This window comes from Metopolophium dirhodum, chromosome 6, assembly GCF_019925205.1.
Source record: "Metopolophium dirhodum isolate CAU chromosome 6, ASM1992520v1, whole genome shotgun sequence".
NCBI lineage: Eukaryota > Metazoa > Arthropoda > Insecta > Hemiptera > Aphididae > Metopolophium > Metopolophium dirhodum.
In genome coordinates, this window is record NC_083565.1 from 24667326 (window position 1) to 24685692 (window position 18367).

General features: G+C 30.7%; 2 protein-coding genes across 2 annotated transcripts; one reads left to right on the forward strand and one right to left on the reverse strand.

Moving 5' to 3' along the window:
• The first annotated feature begins 1135 nt into the window (after positions 1–1135).
• LOC132947207 (uncharacterized) lies at positions 1136–10269 on the forward strand. The gene is made up of 11 exons (XM_061017450.1): positions 1136–1649; positions 4780–4959; positions 5021–5107; positions 5195–5353; positions 5422–5662; positions 7791–8069; positions 8149–8283; positions 8348–8594; positions 8661–8793; positions 8861–9031; positions 9096–10269. Exons 1-11 carry the CDS (start codon positions 1623–1625, stop codon positions 9372–9374), a joined length of 1938 nt encoding a protein of 645 aa, XP_060873433.1. The 5' UTR covers positions 1136–1622; the 3' UTR covers positions 9375–10269.
• A 331-nt stretch (positions 10270–10600) lies between these two features.
• On the reverse strand, positions 10601–14697 carry LOC132947208 (uncharacterized). The gene is made up of 2 exons (XM_061017451.1): positions 13892–14697; positions 10601–11900 (listed from the first exon to the last, which is right to left on the reverse strand). Exons 1-2 carry the CDS (start codon positions 14695–14697, stop codon positions 11849–11851), a joined length of 858 nt encoding a protein of 285 aa, XP_060873434.1. The 3' UTR covers positions 10601–11848.
• Between the last annotated feature and the right edge of the window lie 3670 nt (positions 14698–18367).

Here is an 18367-nt window from a genome sequence, read left to right on the forward strand (position 1 = left end):
TTATTTATACATACTTATATTGATTACAGGATATTGTCAATATTTTTGAAAATCGTATCTCTACCTTGTAATGAAGCAAAATTATGAGAAATTATTTCTAACTGAGGATTATTTTTCTCAATTCCAGTAAAGTGCATGACTTTTATGTGTCGAGCTAAATTATATTTTGTTTTTAATTGGTTGCTGCAGTATGCACATTCAAAATACATAATTAAAAATATATCAAAGAACAATGTGTTAATATATTTTAAAAATATAAAATCAAAAAAACAATTTACCATAATATTTAAGAAACAATATTCATACGAAAAGGTGTTCATATAGAAAGTGTTACATTAATAAGTAAGAAAAATTCCACAGGAAATAAAAATTAATACAGATAACAGTTGAAAATGGTTTCACCTGTATTAAATAAATGCTGTGTGTATGTCAATATAGACAATTCAGTACATTAGTATTTTAGGTAATAATAGAAAAATATACAAAAATGAAATAAATATATAGCTTTCATATAGATTATGTGTAAATGGATATGTATAAAAATTGAAATTTGTTAATGAATGGTTTAATAAAAAATTATATTCATCTATTAGGAATAATACCATTGCTACAATGTATTCTAAGAGCTTAAGAATACATAAATATTTTCAATACATTTAAATAATATATCAACAAGTGTAAATAATATTATTGAAAGAATTAACATAATTATTAATAATCAAATTATTGTGTAAATACAATATATTTTACATTTACAATAATAAATTATTAATTATGTATATTTTTCAAATGATTTGAATTTAATTTGGCGCTCACTGATAACGTATTAACCATATAAATGGTATTAAATTTTGTGACCGTGATAATGATCGGTTATGTGATAAGAGAAACTGCTCCGAGGGGGCAGGCAGGCCGGGCTGTCTCTAGACGCGGCTCGTTCTCCAGAGTCTTAACGAGTTAACCTCAAAATCTAACCAATATGATACACCCACGCACGATGTAGAGAAGAGATAAGTGATACACTCCATGTACTGAGAACCGAAAGATCTAAAAACCATATGACCGAATCATTTAAGATATTAGATTCGGTCATTTTGATTCGTTCGTTCGCGTTCGACCCACCACCCACCCTACCATAATATCATTCTCATTAGGCGCGCTCGGCTCATCGTGTTCAAATGGCCAAGTAAATTTTACTTTATAGTTTATAACATGGTTGCGAGTTGTGACTTGTGTTTTGTATAATAATATGATCACAGATTATCTGTGATATTATCATGGCCGGCTATCCACGTTTTTTTTTTTGAGACTGCAAGTCCGTCCTGAGTAAACCTATTCTGTATTTCTATGGTCTTACTACAACAGTCCGACGGTGTCGGACACTCGCCTTCTCGGCAGTTGGAACTTTGAAACCCCGAAAAATGTTCAAACGTCAGTGTTGTTGGTGACTCTGCGGTGACCGGTGCCTGTGCCGTCAGCCCGCGCTCTGCAATATTGCATTGCAAGTGCCTTGTGTGACTGTGGTTCATCTTCATTCTTATTCTAAATACCTAAAGTATAATATATACTTACCGTCATAACACAATTACCTATATTGTTATTTGTATATAATATTAAATAACATGGACTCTCGAGATCAAAATAACAGTGTGAGTAATAGTTGTCTTGATAAATTAATACAAATATATATATTATATACCTATTCATATTACTGTTAATAGTTGTTCGATTTACATCTACCTACAGTAAAATAATTTTTGAAAATACTTTTATTTACTTTATTTGTTTATCGCTTATGAAAATGTCAACATAAGATATGGAACAATTCTAGTTTAGCTCCCAAGCGATTTTTTGAAATTTTTTTTTTGTGAAATGTGTGTTTTTGTATGCTTTTTGTAATGGTACTTTAAAAAAGTCACTCAAACTTCTAATGGAAGTTATGTTCAAAAAACTTCAAAATACTCAAGTTTCAAGTTTCGAAGTTATGACACTTCAAATAAGGCAGTGATTACACAGTTAGTGGCACTCGTCGCTGTCGCTCCGCTCCGCAAATCGAAAATATCCCCCGACTTGCTATGCAACACCACCTCAAGTGGGTCACAAGGTAAGTTATGTCGTAGTATATGTGCAGTGATTACACAGTTTGCGGCACTCGTCGTTGGCTCCTCGGCCAAACCTGAGAGTCGTGTCCCCCACACGGCATTACAAAGTATAGTGTTCCGGGCATTGGTATAAACGTAAAATCGCTAACATTGGAAGGCCATAACATCGAAACTATGTCCGAGTGACTTTTTTAAAGTACCATTAAAAAAAACATACTAAAACACACATTTTGCCAAAAAAAATCGTTTGGGAGCTAAACTAGAATTATGCCTAAGATATTTTTTGGCTATGATTACCTACTTATATTACTTTTGCAAAGTTAATCTTTGGAATTACTCGTTCTGTAACTTTCTGTTCTTAGGATGTAAGGATAATTTATTACTCAATTTACTTAGAAGATATTAATAATTAAAATAATTTAGAAATTACAAAGTACATAAGAGTGCACAGACTCTTGGTTCCAGGGGTGCATATTAAAATTTAGAGCCAACTAGAATTTTAAAAGCCATTAGGTACATGCAATTTTTTTTACATTTTTTACAATCCCTAATATGAAAATTGATCAAAAACTCTATCTAAATAAAAGAAGTGATGAACCTATAGGTAAACTAAGTTATGTACACAGTGCTCGACTTGGCAAAATTTAATTAGGGCCTAAGGGGACTATTTACTTTTAAAATGAAAGTAAACCCCCATAACTTGTTAAACGTTATTGAGCCATGGAAGCTATGCTCCCACATCCCCTACTATCCCTCTTTAAATCATATAAAAATATTTATAAATAATAAATTAAAAAAAAATACAAGTTAATATAAGGCATAGGTAATACAGGGTGATTCATAAAGTGTAAAACACTCATTATCTCAAAAAGTATTAATGTTTTTGAAAATATTTTTTTACTTAGTTTCAAGTTGTTAAAAAAACTGTTTTAATTAAAAAAGTTATATTTTTAAATATTTTTTATCTATATAATTTTTTAAGTTTTTTACTTTTTTGAATGAGCATAGAGTTTTAATTGAATTTAAAAATTCATATTCCAAAGCAGAATATTTTTCTAAGTATTTTGATTCATAAAAATCTAATTTAAGGTGAGTAGTCTATGAGGTATAAGCATTTAAAGTTTAGATGGGCGGAGTGGAGTGGTATGGGGTTACCCCGCAAATGTGTGTCCACTACTCCGCTTGTTTAAACCTTAAATACTTATAACTCATAAACTACTCGTCCTAAATTGGATATTTATGTATTAAAATACTTGGAAAAATATTCTGCTTTGGAAAATGAAATTAAAACTCTATGCTGTCATTAAAAAAAGTAAAAAACTTAAAAAATAATAAGGATAAAAATATAAATTTAAAAAAAAAATTTAAATAAATTTTTAATAAAAATGTTTTTTTTTAACAACTTGAAACTATGTAAAAAAATATTTTTAAAAACAAATACTTTTTGAGATATTGAGTGTATTATGCTTAATAAATCACCCTGTATATATTATATAATTAGTTATATTAAATAGTTTATAGATCCGTGATTATTAAATAATCCTTAAGACAGAATGATATATTATGATGGTACCTATCTTTTGATAAAAATGCAGAATGATGAAGTGTCCCATACGTTCCCATTAAAAATAATAGTAGGGGTACTTTAACATTTCTGAAAAATTAGTTGTGGTACTCCACCCCAAAGTCGAGCACTGTATGTATATAGAAAACAATAAAAAAGTGAATGATTCCCACACAGCCGGTTCCTTTTTGGTAGAAAAACCAGAGTTTTTGGTTTTTCAGATCATTGGCAATTTTCATTAATACTAATTAAGTAATTTATCATTAGCTTTGCGGTTTTGATATTTGGATTTAATGTTATGTTAAACTCTGTTCAACGAGAAAACGCACAGGCCGCCCAACAAAAATCAGTTTGGTCTGCTCAAGTCCACACCTGCCACCGGCCGATGACCATAATTGACTGTCGGTGGTCGGAGAGAATCGGTTGCGCATGTGGTGCTCCCATAATATGGTGTTGGTCGCAATTAGGGTTCTTGGAGGGGGAAATGGAGCTATACGATATAAGCTTTTGGTCGTCAGTCTACATGTTCAAAACCTGTGCGTTCTCTCGTTGAACAGAGTAGTATAGTAAAGCTTCAAAAACTAAATACTTAAGGTGATACAATTATTCACATACAGCTAGAATACCACAAACAAAAAATATCAAAAACTTACAATCCATTGGGGTTTTTATTTAATAATTATAGTGCCTTGGGTGAAATATTCAGGGTTGTCTAAGCACTCCCGGAATCACTTCTGCACATGACGCTTTACTAATTTGGACAGTGAGTTTGTGACAATGGATACAATCAATGTCATGTTCACATCAACTTAACATTTAAAGTACAAGCAAATAAGACAGAAGAATGTGCATAATTTGGTTAATTAGGTAGTTTGATTTAAACTATAATGAATAAAAGTAAATTATATGTTATCTAAAAAATAATTAAGCATTCAAAATAGGTATATTATTTTAGATGATAATTATTAAGTTAATTAAAAAATATCAATAATTTAATTTATAAAAAATGAAGCTTATTTAACATGTTATTTTATGTATATGCTAAAAAATGCTATGCGGTATGTGTAATTTTTTATACAATAAATAAATATCATATTTATGGATCATTTTTAGATGAACAATGCATCAAAAAAAAAATCATCCAAACAAGAAAATAGTATAACTTCATTTAAAGCTATATTAAACCAAGAAGTTTGTTTTGAAGATGACAATAAAGAACGATGCCTTAATAATTTATCCATTGGGGACTTGAAAACTAAAGTTAATTTGTATAATTCGTGGTACTTGCAAAATGTAAGATTTTATTTTACTTAATATTTTGCAATACAAATTGACAATAGACATTTTTGTTTAGAAAATCAATGTAGATAATGCATTTGATATAGATTTAATCAGTTGTGTACGACAAATGGTAAAGAGATCTAAAGAAACGGATATTTTGGTAAATTTGATACTTAATAAACATAATTATTGTATTATTTGTTTAATTATATAATATGATTGTTTTTTTTTTTTTCCATAAATAAAGTTAATTAGTAATACATTTGATGCCATTAGTAAGGTGTACTCATGTAGAGTTGATGATATTTTGAATACTGGTAATAAATTAGTTAAAGAATTTGTGGCAGAAACCAAAAACAAAAAGCTTGTTAAAGAGAATGAGACAAAAACAAAACAAAAATCTAGAGTATATTTTGAATATTTATCATTCAAATAACTGGTAATTTTATTTATATGATTTTTTTTTAATTTTAGAAAAAACTAATGTTAACAACAGCAGAAAAGTTGCGCTCTAAAGACAAACAAATGCTACCAAGAAAACATTTTTTTAATGTTAATTTTGACAATGATATGATTGATTATGCAAACCCTTCAAGAATATTGATGAATAGGTATTCTAATGACACTTATTGGCCAGAATACAGTGTTTCCAAAAATGTTCCAAAAGTGAATAAAAATCAACAAGAAACATATTATGAAATGGAAAATTTAAGTCGTAAGTATAATAATATATTACATTTACGTTACATTGATATGGTAACATATTTAAAAACATTATTCTATTCAAAGTCAAGTGGGGATGGATGGCATACAGTCATAAACAGTCAAAAATATCAGAAAAGTAGACTTAGTTTTAATAGGTGCAGTCACTGTGATGTATAAAAAATGTAATATTTGAGGTAGAGTAGACAAATTTTACTTTTGTAAAAGGTATTGCCTTCTTAACCATGAGCTTGAATGCTCGGTTGGAAAATATAAGGTAATATACCTAGTATTAAATTGCATATAAAAAAACAAAAATAATTATATTGGTGTTGGAAATGTCTAAAATAATAAATTGTTATTCATATAAAATTCTCCACTTCCATCTAATGTTATTATTAAAATTATTTAATATTATATTACACATTGAAAATCAGTATTATATAATATTATGTTATGCATGTAAAAGAAATACCATTTACTCCAAATCAATGTCTTGATTTATTATTCATTCATAAATAATAAGCAATTAACATTCATAAATATTAATAATCAGTCATCATCATCAATCAATGTTACTTAAGATTTGAATAATTGGTACTACTGAGGTGGTCAAGGGATGAAGTTTAAATAAGTTTTTGCATGTACTATAACAAAATGTTTTAAAAGTAATAATTTATCATTGCTTTATGATGTTATGACACCCAAATTCTTCTATCTTATTTCTATTTCATTTAAAACTGCTTCGATTTTCTTCAACAGTATCTTGTTTGATGAGAAAGTGAATCTAGTTGGTGCATTTGGTGCATTTAAAATTCCCAATAGTTTTCTAAAACGCTGGAAATAACAACATAACAATTAAAGAAATATGGAAATTTTTACCCAAAATCTGTTTTCAACAAAATTGATTTTGGTTTTTGGTGTAACTCTAAAACAAATCAACGTATACATATGACATTTTCATTGGTTTATCATATTCACATTTTTTATACACCATAAAATATTCAAAATATTTTGATTTGTCTTGCGCTGTTTTCAGACATTATCAATTTTAAATATTTTTTGTTTTTTTTCTATGAATGTCAATAAAATTTTATTTGTTGGGTAAAAAAGCTTTAAATACAATTTAAATATTATATACAAGGCTCTTAATATATTGTTAAAATTACATTTGAAAACATTAAAAATCCGGTAACAATTTTTTTTTTATAAGCATTTAAGTTTAATTTTTAACAAAATCTATTAAATTTAAAATTTTTGTAGTTAAAAATTTATAAAATGTTCAACTTTTATAGCTGAGGATTGAAAATTTAAAACAAGGTTCCACGTAAATAGGTTATATATAAATTATGTAATTCACAATAATATCATCATAATAATTATATACTTAGTAATATATCATAAACTGACTGACCGTCTTCGCTCAGGATCGTTTTTCTTATACAATGATATTATATCATTGAATTCAAATGTAATACCATCCATTGTACAGTGACCCACTTGTACCCTACTGTACAGCAGAGTGACATCCACTTACCCATCTTTTTTAATATTATATACATAAGTTTCATTACTATTATTATAAAACCAAAGAAGTCACCACTCTGCTGTATAGAAGCCAGAAGGTGTCAAGTACCATTGAGTTTAGCAAGTGTAGGACACACTACACAGTAATGTAGAATATATACAATTTTAATATTTTTAATTGCTGTAAAAACAATAACTCACAAGGAATAGTGCATTGAATTTTCAAGATTTTTTATTCACAAACTAAAATGAATTATATCATACCTACTTAAACTGAAAATTTCAAATAGTATAAAAAGAGCCAAAATATTTTTAAATGTATATCAGCTTTAGAAAATGCTTATATAAATATTGGGTGAAGAATTCAAATATTTTTATAAGTACTTGGAGTTTTTTACTTTTGACTCCCCCATACACAAGCAAATACTATTTACTACCAGAAACCATTCTCAAAGTTGAATATTGATGCATTTTAGGTATAAAAAGCTTCACAAGAAAAAAATAATCAGCACTGTAAAATAATTACATTCATAGCTCTGCTCAAAATCTAAAAATAAATATTTTTACTATGTCTAATAAGTTGTTAAATTGTTTATTTCTTATTTGCAATATAGTTTTAATCAAAAACGGAAAAATTTGTCCGTCATTTCATAAATTTATTGCTGAACGTGATAAAAGTACAAATTGTGATGATGACACTGACACACACAAATTAGATAATATTCAAACACATTTTAGTCCAGAAACATCTGCATTTTGTGCTAACAATTCTGAAGACACTGATGATTTAATGAATGTAGATTTTAACAAACCAAGTTCAGAAATAATAGTACATACAAGTCCAGGACCATCTAATCAGAATAGTAATGGATTTGGTAAACTAGAAAATTTAAGTGAGTTGTATTACTGTTATATTTATTAAAAATAATAATATTTGTTGTTGTTTATTAAGACATTATTGTTTTTATACAGATTCTTTATCTCAGGCATTATCATTGCTAGATTTAACAAATAGCAGTGATTATACATTCTTTGATCGTCAAAAAATACGTAACTTTAAATGTCCCAATCATTGGAAAGAGAAGTTCAAAATGATGAAAACTGACAGTAATATTTTTTTCGAGTGTATATTGTTCATTACTTTTTAATTATGTGTGTTTATTGTAATTAGGTAAACAGAAAGCAATGCTTATTAAGTCACGTGTAGCTCAAACACATTCCGAAACTAATGTTCCTGAAAATAAATGTAGCAATTCAAGAGATATTCAATTTAAGGTTGATTTTTATTTAGATAAGACTACAACATTAAAAAATATAAATTGGAATTCTGGTAAAAACCAATGTAACTATAATAAATGGGAACAAAGTAATAACTTAATTCCTTCATCTCACCAATGGAATACTACACCTATCAGACAGTTAGTACTTATTGAAAATTATAATAGTAAATAACTAAAACTTAACAATATTTTTGTTCATTAAAGATTAGAAAATTGCAAGTATATTAACATGGTTCCTAACTGGTATAAACATGAATTTGAGGAATTAAATTTGAATACAAAACCAAACACATTGTTCTTGTTTTCAGAACAAGATATTTTAAAAGACAGATTATTAGTAAGCAAAAAAAAACTATTTATATTTACATTTTAAAACATTTTAATCAATATTCAACTATGTTTAGCTAGATGAAGTTCCAGTAGAGAATACAGACTATATTGACAAAAATGTCATGGACACTGATCATTATTCCGAGGATGGAAATGAGGATGATGAAATGATGACTGAAATAAATAATGACGACAATTTAACCATAGCTTTGAACCAACAAAATACACCAGATGATGATTATGAAGTAAATTATTTAAAAACGTATTTTGCTGAACAAAAGCCATTAATTAAATGTTTTTACTTTTAAGGAATACAACCCCACTTGTAATTCTGGATACATAGATATGCAAGAACTTAAAAAATATATTATGTATGTTATTAAACCAGATGGTGAGAGAACAAATATTTTATTATCATATTTAATAGAAGAATTGCCAAAATTTTTGTCAGAAAATATGAAAAAAAATATAAATGTATCCGTCATATTTGTTGCTTTGTTGCACTTATGCAACGAGCACAGTTTATCTTTGCAAGACATAAATGGTGATGTTTTAATTACTCAAGGTTCTGTAAACTTAAACAATTAGAATAGGTTTTTTAAAACAGTCTGCCAACAGCACTACAGAGAGTGTCTAATTTACAGAAGATCTCAGAGTAGAAATATAATCAAAGTATGCTGGTTTATATAGTAATATGAGATATTGTATGTTTATTTTTTTTTAAATATAATTACTGTAACAAGAATGTCAGAACAATATTCGATAAACAATTATAAATGTTTAATTTACATGTTGATGATAACATTTTTTTTTTTAACTGTAATTATTTATTTTTTTGATTTATACTATTTACAGAAAAGTAAATTAAAAATATTTTTTAGACTGTTTAAAACATCTAAACATTAAATTAATTAATCATTATTATTAAAACAAGAACAATGCATAATATTGTATAAATTAATTATTAATCGTCTTATTTCAAAAACAAATATACAAAGAAGATATAAAAGTAAATTATAATTTGTTTAATATAATGTTAATATTTACAAACACTTACACTGTTGGATAAATCCACTTTTCCTTGTCTACAATATCTACATTTTTATCTCTCAAGATTTTGTAAACTTAAAAATTTAAAATAAATTTTCTTAAACAATCTACCAACAATACTACAGTTAGTGTCTAATCTACAGAAGACCTCAGACCAGAAATATAACCAATGGATGCTGGTTAATATAGTAATTGAGATATTGTACATTTCAGATTTTTTTTATTCAATTGTATTTTTCTTTGATTTATAGTAATATTACAGTAAAATAAATGAAAAATATCTTTTAGTCATTTGTTTAAAACATTTAAACATTAAATTCGTTATTATTCAAACATAAGAACATGAATGCATATTGTTTTAATTCAAAATCATTAATTTAAATATACAAAAAAAATCATAATTTTTTTAATATAATGTTAATAATCACACACACTTACACTCTTGGATAAATCCACTTTTTTTATTAATATCTTTTTAAAATGGGATTATCCATTACCTATTGGTGTATTGAACACTGTTGTGTGCCACTATAACCAATATATTATTATTTATATATATATAATATTATCATTATTAGTTTTAATCTTCTCTAATTTATTTAATAGAAATCTGTATATTTAGTTACTAAAGTTTTAAGTGTTTATATACTGTTCAAATTTCCAATTTGTCAAGTAAATTAGTGTTATTTTTTTTTTGTTATTGTTGTGTATAAAATTAAATCATATTTTTATCCGAAAAAAGTACAGTTCAAGATGCGTGGCTCTTAAAAAGGATTCTTGTAATAATAACATTTCAATACGGGGGAAAAAACATTCAAAAACACAGGTTTTTTGCATTGTTTGTGCTAATTTAAAGTCACTCTTAATCACCTAAAAAAAAATTTTGGTCATTTTTTTTTATTTTTTGAATTGCAGCCCTGCATTCTTATTAAAATCACCCCAATTTTATTATACATACTTTTAAACGTTTCTGTAATTTATCAATATTTTTAAACTTATTTTATTGTTTTATCATTTATACATACCTGCCTACGTTTTTATACCATGGTGCAGTGAACGAAAACACCCATCTATCGGTATATTTGTAACTTCTATGGCTATTGGGGAAGCTCAAAATATAATGCTAAATAAAACATTGGAAAATGATTTGATTTTCATCTAAGTGAAATTTAGTATTTTAGCATAAACAACTACAACATTAGAAACAAAAATCTGCGCATAAATGATGGTTTGGAAATTGTCGAATCAGCTATAAAAAAAAATTAAAATTCTTAAGTGGACAAAAGGGAGGTGTCATAAAAAAAATATCCAGGCTTTATTGATTTTAAGACAATCGATGCCATAATGATTGGCTGACACTCTTCCAAAACTTAGGTTAGGGTGTAGTTATAACTATAGCAGTTTAGCTAAGAATGGTGGTGTACTCAGAGGTGGAGGGGGGTCATGAGGTTGACCGTTTTTGTTTTTGAGCGCCAGCCAATAGCCAACATAATATGTTCCTAAAAATTATCTAGAATTAGCTTTTGTTGCAGTATATAGCTGCACTTGTAAGGAGTAGCGTGTTAACCGTGATTTTGAAGCGCAGTTGCCGGATAATTTTAAAGGGGTGAATGCCGGGTGGGTGAGTACTGAGTAGGTACTGGATTCAATGAGAAATTGTAGTGCAAGACTGACTTCATCTGAATATGATATTTAATAAGAATAATAACGTAAATAATAAGTATTATATTAAGTAATCACGGGTTGCAGGGTAGCTCACCGGGTAGGTCGTTCAAAAAAAAAAAATTGCCCGATAAAAATGTCACTTCGCCACGCCACTGGTTCAGTTAGCGAAACCTTTTCTTAACTATTTATTTCTGGATTATACCTTCGCGTAGATGTTTTCAACCATTATGAATCGCACATCCTGATCTGGAAATCGTAATTTGTAGACGAACGAATTCAAACCAACACACTAGCACGGACACAACGGCATGCGTCATGCGTGTATTTTATTCTCAGCTCGTGCCGGACTAGATGATAGATAAGTTTGTGTTGGGCAGTATAAATGGAACTTGGAGAAACCTAGAAACATAAATAGTTCATAATTATGATATTGTATCGCGATGTTATACATATTGGCTTCGAATTGGTGACTTAGATTTTGAAGCCTCGAAGGGTTTATCTTGACGTCATAATACTGTACCCACAATCCACATAATAAATAGATTTTAGTATCTCACCAATTACTGCTTTACTAAGCCGTCTTTTAAGTTATATGATATGTTACATATTGTTATTAAGTCCTATGTCCGGAATCGTACGTTTCGTGTACTGCAGTGATTTTTGTGCACATCGCGCGATCTGTACAAAGTAGGTAGATGGATTTTTGTTTTATATAAATCGCGATGTGTACAACAGTCAACAATCACTGCAGTACACATTGATGACATACAGGGCCGGATTGGTTAGGCGAGCTACCGAGTAAATCTCGGTGGGCCGGTCGTGGAGTGTGAGTGAAAATAAATTCATGTTTAAAATACGTTTGGGCCACCTATATAAGCTCGTAATAATTGTGAGCTTCTGAATATGTAAATAGGCCGCTTAGAAGTGAAAATCTCGATGGGCCGATACATATACCAATCCGGCCCTGGATGACAACACTTAAAAATTATCTAAACGATTTTACAATAATGTTGACACTATATATAGCTATTGCTGCGTTTTTCAGAAGTATAACTGACTTTAATCCGGACTATAGAATTTCAAAGTTTATTAGTAAGATTACACAATAAAAAACGAGTGCAGTTGAAAATAATTTTAATTTTAAAAGTTAGTAGGTATACCTATGCGTATAAAAAATTAAAATTATAATTTTAAATGCAAATCCGATGCCTGTACACCTAGATAATGAAGAAAATTACAAAAATAACAAATGACGTAGGTACCTACTTACAAGGCAATACAAACATAATATTGAAAAAATAAGAAATCATTAGAAACAACTTGTTGACAAGTAACAACAGACGACAGAGTCGTAGACATTTGAATCGCTACTATATTGCTAAAGTAGATAATAAGTTAATCAATGCATTTTTCCATTAGATACACAGAACAGAAAATAACGAAATTAAAATTGACTATTTATGTAAATTATATAATGATGAAATGTATGATAAGTCACATAAAATATAAACAGGACATGGACGCATCATGGGGACATGGTGAACTACATAAAATGATAAATAATGTAATAAATAATTACGTTAATATGTAACGTCTATTTTTATTAAATTATTTATAAACAATTGTGTAAGGTGTTTAAAAAAAAAGTTATTTTTAATGTCAGAAGTATAGTAGGTAGTAGAAAAAAAATGTGTGAAACATTTTATTGATTTTTTTTTTAAACTTTTGACCAAGTGAACTTATCTTAATTTAGAGGAAAAATAAATAGACAATTTAAAATGTCTATAATATGAAATTAATTGAAATGTACACCATATAATATAAGAAAATGACTATTAATGCCACCCCTCAAAGGTAGGAGGTACCTACCGCGACTAGATCCAATTATCAATCTGAAATCATCCCCGATGTTGAAGAACAAAGCACATTTTCTACCACAAAACGCCTATTCACATACACATAATTGTAAAATCTCAATTCGCATTAATCGCTACGATCAGAATCTATAAAAGACTTCACCTACTATAAAAGTATAGGAAACGAGTACAGCTGCAGTATGTAATGCATATCGATAAATAAACCATCGGTTATAGATATTGTAATACAATTATAGTACACATCTGCGTTATAACGTATAAGTACAGTAATATGGTATATCAATAATAATAAAAAATATAATATTGTGTTCGGAAAAATAAACGGGCCCCGAAATCTATTCGATTATGCTGCAGGTCGATCAATATAATTATAATGTGATGGTTTGGTTGCTGGCTACTATTATTATAACCGATGTCTGTTTTAAATTAACGGCGACGGCCTAGCACGAAATCCGGAATCGGCTCACTTACAATTTATTCTTTTATGTATATACCTACACGCGTACAATTTACCTGTAAAAATGGCTGAACCGCATAATACCGAAACAACCGCCCAAGAAATCGAGAAAACCGTAGAAGACGTCATAAGGAATATCATCATCAACAACATCGAGTATGATATTATAATGGAGACACAACTTGGCGTATTTGACAACTTCCGAGAAGAGCCTGCGGTTGCGGATTTGGCGGGCCTGTTGTACTATGCGACCCAGTTCGTCGGCGGCGACTCGTCGGAAACCGTTCAACCGGACGACGATTCCAGCACTGGACCGGTTGAATTGATCGAAGACGACGTGGACGCCGTGCCAGCGATGCAGGCGCCCGCGGAAGCGCCCAGTGACGAGGCGGAGTTCGTCACACCGGCCAGGGGAGCTGAGGTCAAGAACAGCTATATGGAGACTCGATCGGCTGGCCGGACCCGGGGGCGACGCTAGCAAAACGCGCAGACGGACGGCGGCGAAGATCGCGTCCGCTGCGTGGACAGGTATCACCAAGGCCGCGCGCGTTTTCTGCTGTTGTCCCCCGAAGTGAAACCGTCCGAGAGTTTCCCCCCTGGCCGAGGGCAGCGGACAAGACGAGGCGATGACGTGGGGTCGAGGTTTAGGTACGCGACAGTGCACTTTTGGGGTGACCGGCGGTATGTCGCCGATACACGTTCTCCGGCCTGCACCGGCGGTAGCGCGACGATATCGCGGACGTCGCGCGCTCGAGGTCGCCGACACGCGAGACCCTCTGGCGGCGCGGCGGGCGCCCGGCTGCTTCGGTCCGAAAGCGACGACGACACGACGACGGATGGCTAGCGGTACCGGCGCGGACATCGACGCCGTTCCGACGGTACCACGTGACGACTGCTGCAGTGCTGCACGAAGACGACTATCGTGGCGGCGGCGGAGACCACAGAGCTCACGGCTGGTGAGGGACGGACGACTATAATTACAGGGTGGCCAGGAAGACGGACGCCAGCAGAGCCGGGCTCGAGGAAACGAAACGTTTCAGAGTTTGGCGGTGCGCGACTCCACGGCGGGGCCAGCGGGACGCCAGGGCGAAAACCACGGCGAGAGTATCAGGACAGCGGCGCGTTGCGATGCTGTCCGCAGATTCTCTCCCCTTTTCGCCCAGCGGTCTGATCCTGTCGGCCGATATTATAGTCACCGTCGTCGCCGGCACAACAGTCTTCTTCAGCGCCTGCAGTACCGTCAAGCACACTACACCGCGCACTAGCCGCTCGTCGCTAACTGTCGTCATCGCTCTCGCAGCCGTCGTGGCCAAACTTCGCCCGCTGCCATGGTCGTCTTCGCGTCCAGAGCAAACGCGCCCGCGACTCTCGTCCGCCCCGCAGGACCGGCCGTGAGAACTGTGTAGAGGTGACCAGTGGCCATCTTTATCTGCATCACCACCCACTCGCCATCACGTACCCCCCCCCCCCACATCTCCTCGTCTTGTCAGATGCCTTTTTTTTTCTTTAAAATAATTATATTTATTGTTTTTTACAACTTAAGTTGTATTGTATATCTCATTTTTTCGGCATGATTATTATCAAAATTGTTTAAAAAATGTTCATCAAATTTTGATCTCATAAAATTATTCTGTTTACACAGTAAAATGTTGTTTCTTGTTTTTAGCATTAATAAGAGTAAGATTTTATTTATTTCAACATAATTATATTATGAACGTATACAAAATCTCAATAAAATAATATGTTGAAGCCTTGAAGGTTTTGGCCACGTGAAAGTATATTATGTTTACCGGTGTGGTGACATTTTTTCTGTCCCAAAATGTGAGAACAGACAGAAAAGGGAATTTAAAAAACACGTAAGTTACACACATCATTTGAAAATCAATACGTTCATTGCTCGGCTCAGAGTCTAAAATAATAATAATTATAACTATTGTTTTGTGAACCTTACATACTGTTTATGTAAAAGTAAGTAGGTAATGCGTCTACCGGATAGACTCTAACCAGCTCATCGATCCTGCACAAGAGTCTGACTGTCGAATCCACACACGCTGTCAATTGTGTATTTGTCTCGATTATGACGATAATACTTGTTGTGTACATAATAATATATTAAAATAACATTTAGAACTAAATAATCTAATTTAATAATACATTTAACATTTAAAGAAATAGAAATTGTAATAATAATAATAATAATAAAAAAACTTTTACACGCTAATAACGTATTTGTTGTTGAAGCGAATTGAATAATAATAATAAAAAAAAATCCGTAAACTGCCAAGACCGAGTCAAATTATTTTTAAAATGTTATCAAGTAAGAGTATAGAAAGTAAAAACTGATAAAATAAACATTTGCAGGTGTAAATTTCAAGTATATACTTACCTACTACCTACAGTTATTCATTTTTGGACAACAATTAAGAAAAAGAGATAAAAGAGAAGCAAGAGAAATCGAGTGAATACCGCTGCAGGTATACAATTCATCAAAATTTGAACTTCAAACGCTCATAAATAATTACCTAATTTGACTTTCCAGTAGGCATTGTTTTTGGTTAAAAGTAGAAAAACTTCTAAGGAATCTTGAATTCAATTTTAAAATCTTGGATATAAAAAGAAAATTTTTATGAATTTCTAACTTAAAATAATTAGCAATATTTCGTGATTTTGAGTAATAAAAAATTATTGTGAATTTATACTCAAATAAAAATGCATAAAAAATATTAAAAAAAAACATAATTTAATGTAAAATCTTAATTATAATGTACAGTTTTTGTTACCTACGCATGCCATTTTCCTATGCTAGCAAATTTTTATCTGATAATATAATCTGTATATTAAATATATTTTTAAAATATTTTGAATCTTTTGGAGTTATTTATAGTCGATTGAAATTTTTAATTTCTTTTCTATAAAATATATCAACAAAAAAAATTTCTCTGGGTCTAAAAGCTTGTCCATTTAATACAAGGTTCCTCATAAGTTGTTACAACAGCAGTTCAAAAATATTAACGATACACAAGTACAATTGTTGTTTGAAAGTTCAAATGTTAACAAAATTCTATAAAATCACGAAAAATTGCATATTACTTTGTTGGTTGAAAAATTATAAAATGATTAGTTTATATAGATAGTTGATGATTGTAAATTTTAAATAAGGTTTCTCATGAATAGTTGCCGTAAAAATCTTAGTTAATGAATCTGCCTTGTTAGAATATGAGATGTGCATTGTTATTTATTTATTTTTCAAATGTACAATAGCCAATAGGTAGGTATTTAATATATTATTACTTATTAGTTTGAATAGTTTCAAGTCTTTTAAGTATTTTATTATAATTTAGTATTTATAACGATACACGGAACTCGGTATAGGCTATTTACCTACATTACTGTCGCAAGTGTATTTTTGTCGGTATCTTCTAATTTGGCCATAATATTATATATTGCTTTCATTTTAACCATTGTAAGGCGGCTCTCACACCGGAGCAATAGGCATTCCAAGCCTTTTCAGTCGCGTTTCTTTTACTGTGATCATCCCGGGTGAAATCATAAATACATGGATACTGTTCAACGTATTCTACAAATTTTATGTTCAACGCGGATTCATCACACATTTTTAATTTAATTAAGAAAAATTGAAAATGAGTCAACACAAATGTACATATTATATAATAACAATATAATAAAAAAAATACCATACGAATACAAAGCTCGTATTGCTCAACACTGTTAATAAATATCGGCCGGCAACACGACAGCCGTATCGCTGGCAACGCATGTTGCTACAAGTTCGCAACAGGAAACATCGCGTTGCTTCGGTGTGAGAATATTCATTATTTTCTACGAGATTAATCAATTAGCAATATTATTGCTTATCGACGATTGCTTGTTGCTCGTTGCCTATTGCTCCGGTGTGAGAGCCGCCTAATATTATAATATTATAACATACTAGCATAGTATGCATATTAATTAAATATATTTTATAATGTTTTAAAAAGTAATAATTATAATTATATAATCACGTGGCCTATTCGGAAATAAAAAAAGTCATGTGATTCAAAAAGGTTATACATTTATATATCAATTGCGCCCGAAGATATTTAGGTAGGTATAAAAAAGTGTATACGTCAATTGAGCCGCCGCGCCGGACGTTATATGAGTTGAAAAATATGTGATAATTTGTGAAGTCAGTAAGTTACCATTACTTCAATAAATGAAATAATTGAACCTTGGACGAATTCATCTCAAGACATATGTTTTTTAACACTAATTCTCAATAATTTAATTTAACTAAAAAAATTTAGAAGTTTTACACTCTAGAACGACATACTGTATTGAACAAATTAAAAAATTCACTATATTTGTACCAAGGTATTTTTTTTACAATTTAATTAAACTGACTATCAACGTCAACACATTTTATATAAATTTCGTGATAAATTCACTGGCGCCAAAAGTTGTAGATAAGTATTTATTTCAGGTAGTTAGTCTAGACAAATCGGTACAATTGATATTGAAGAACACCAAACACA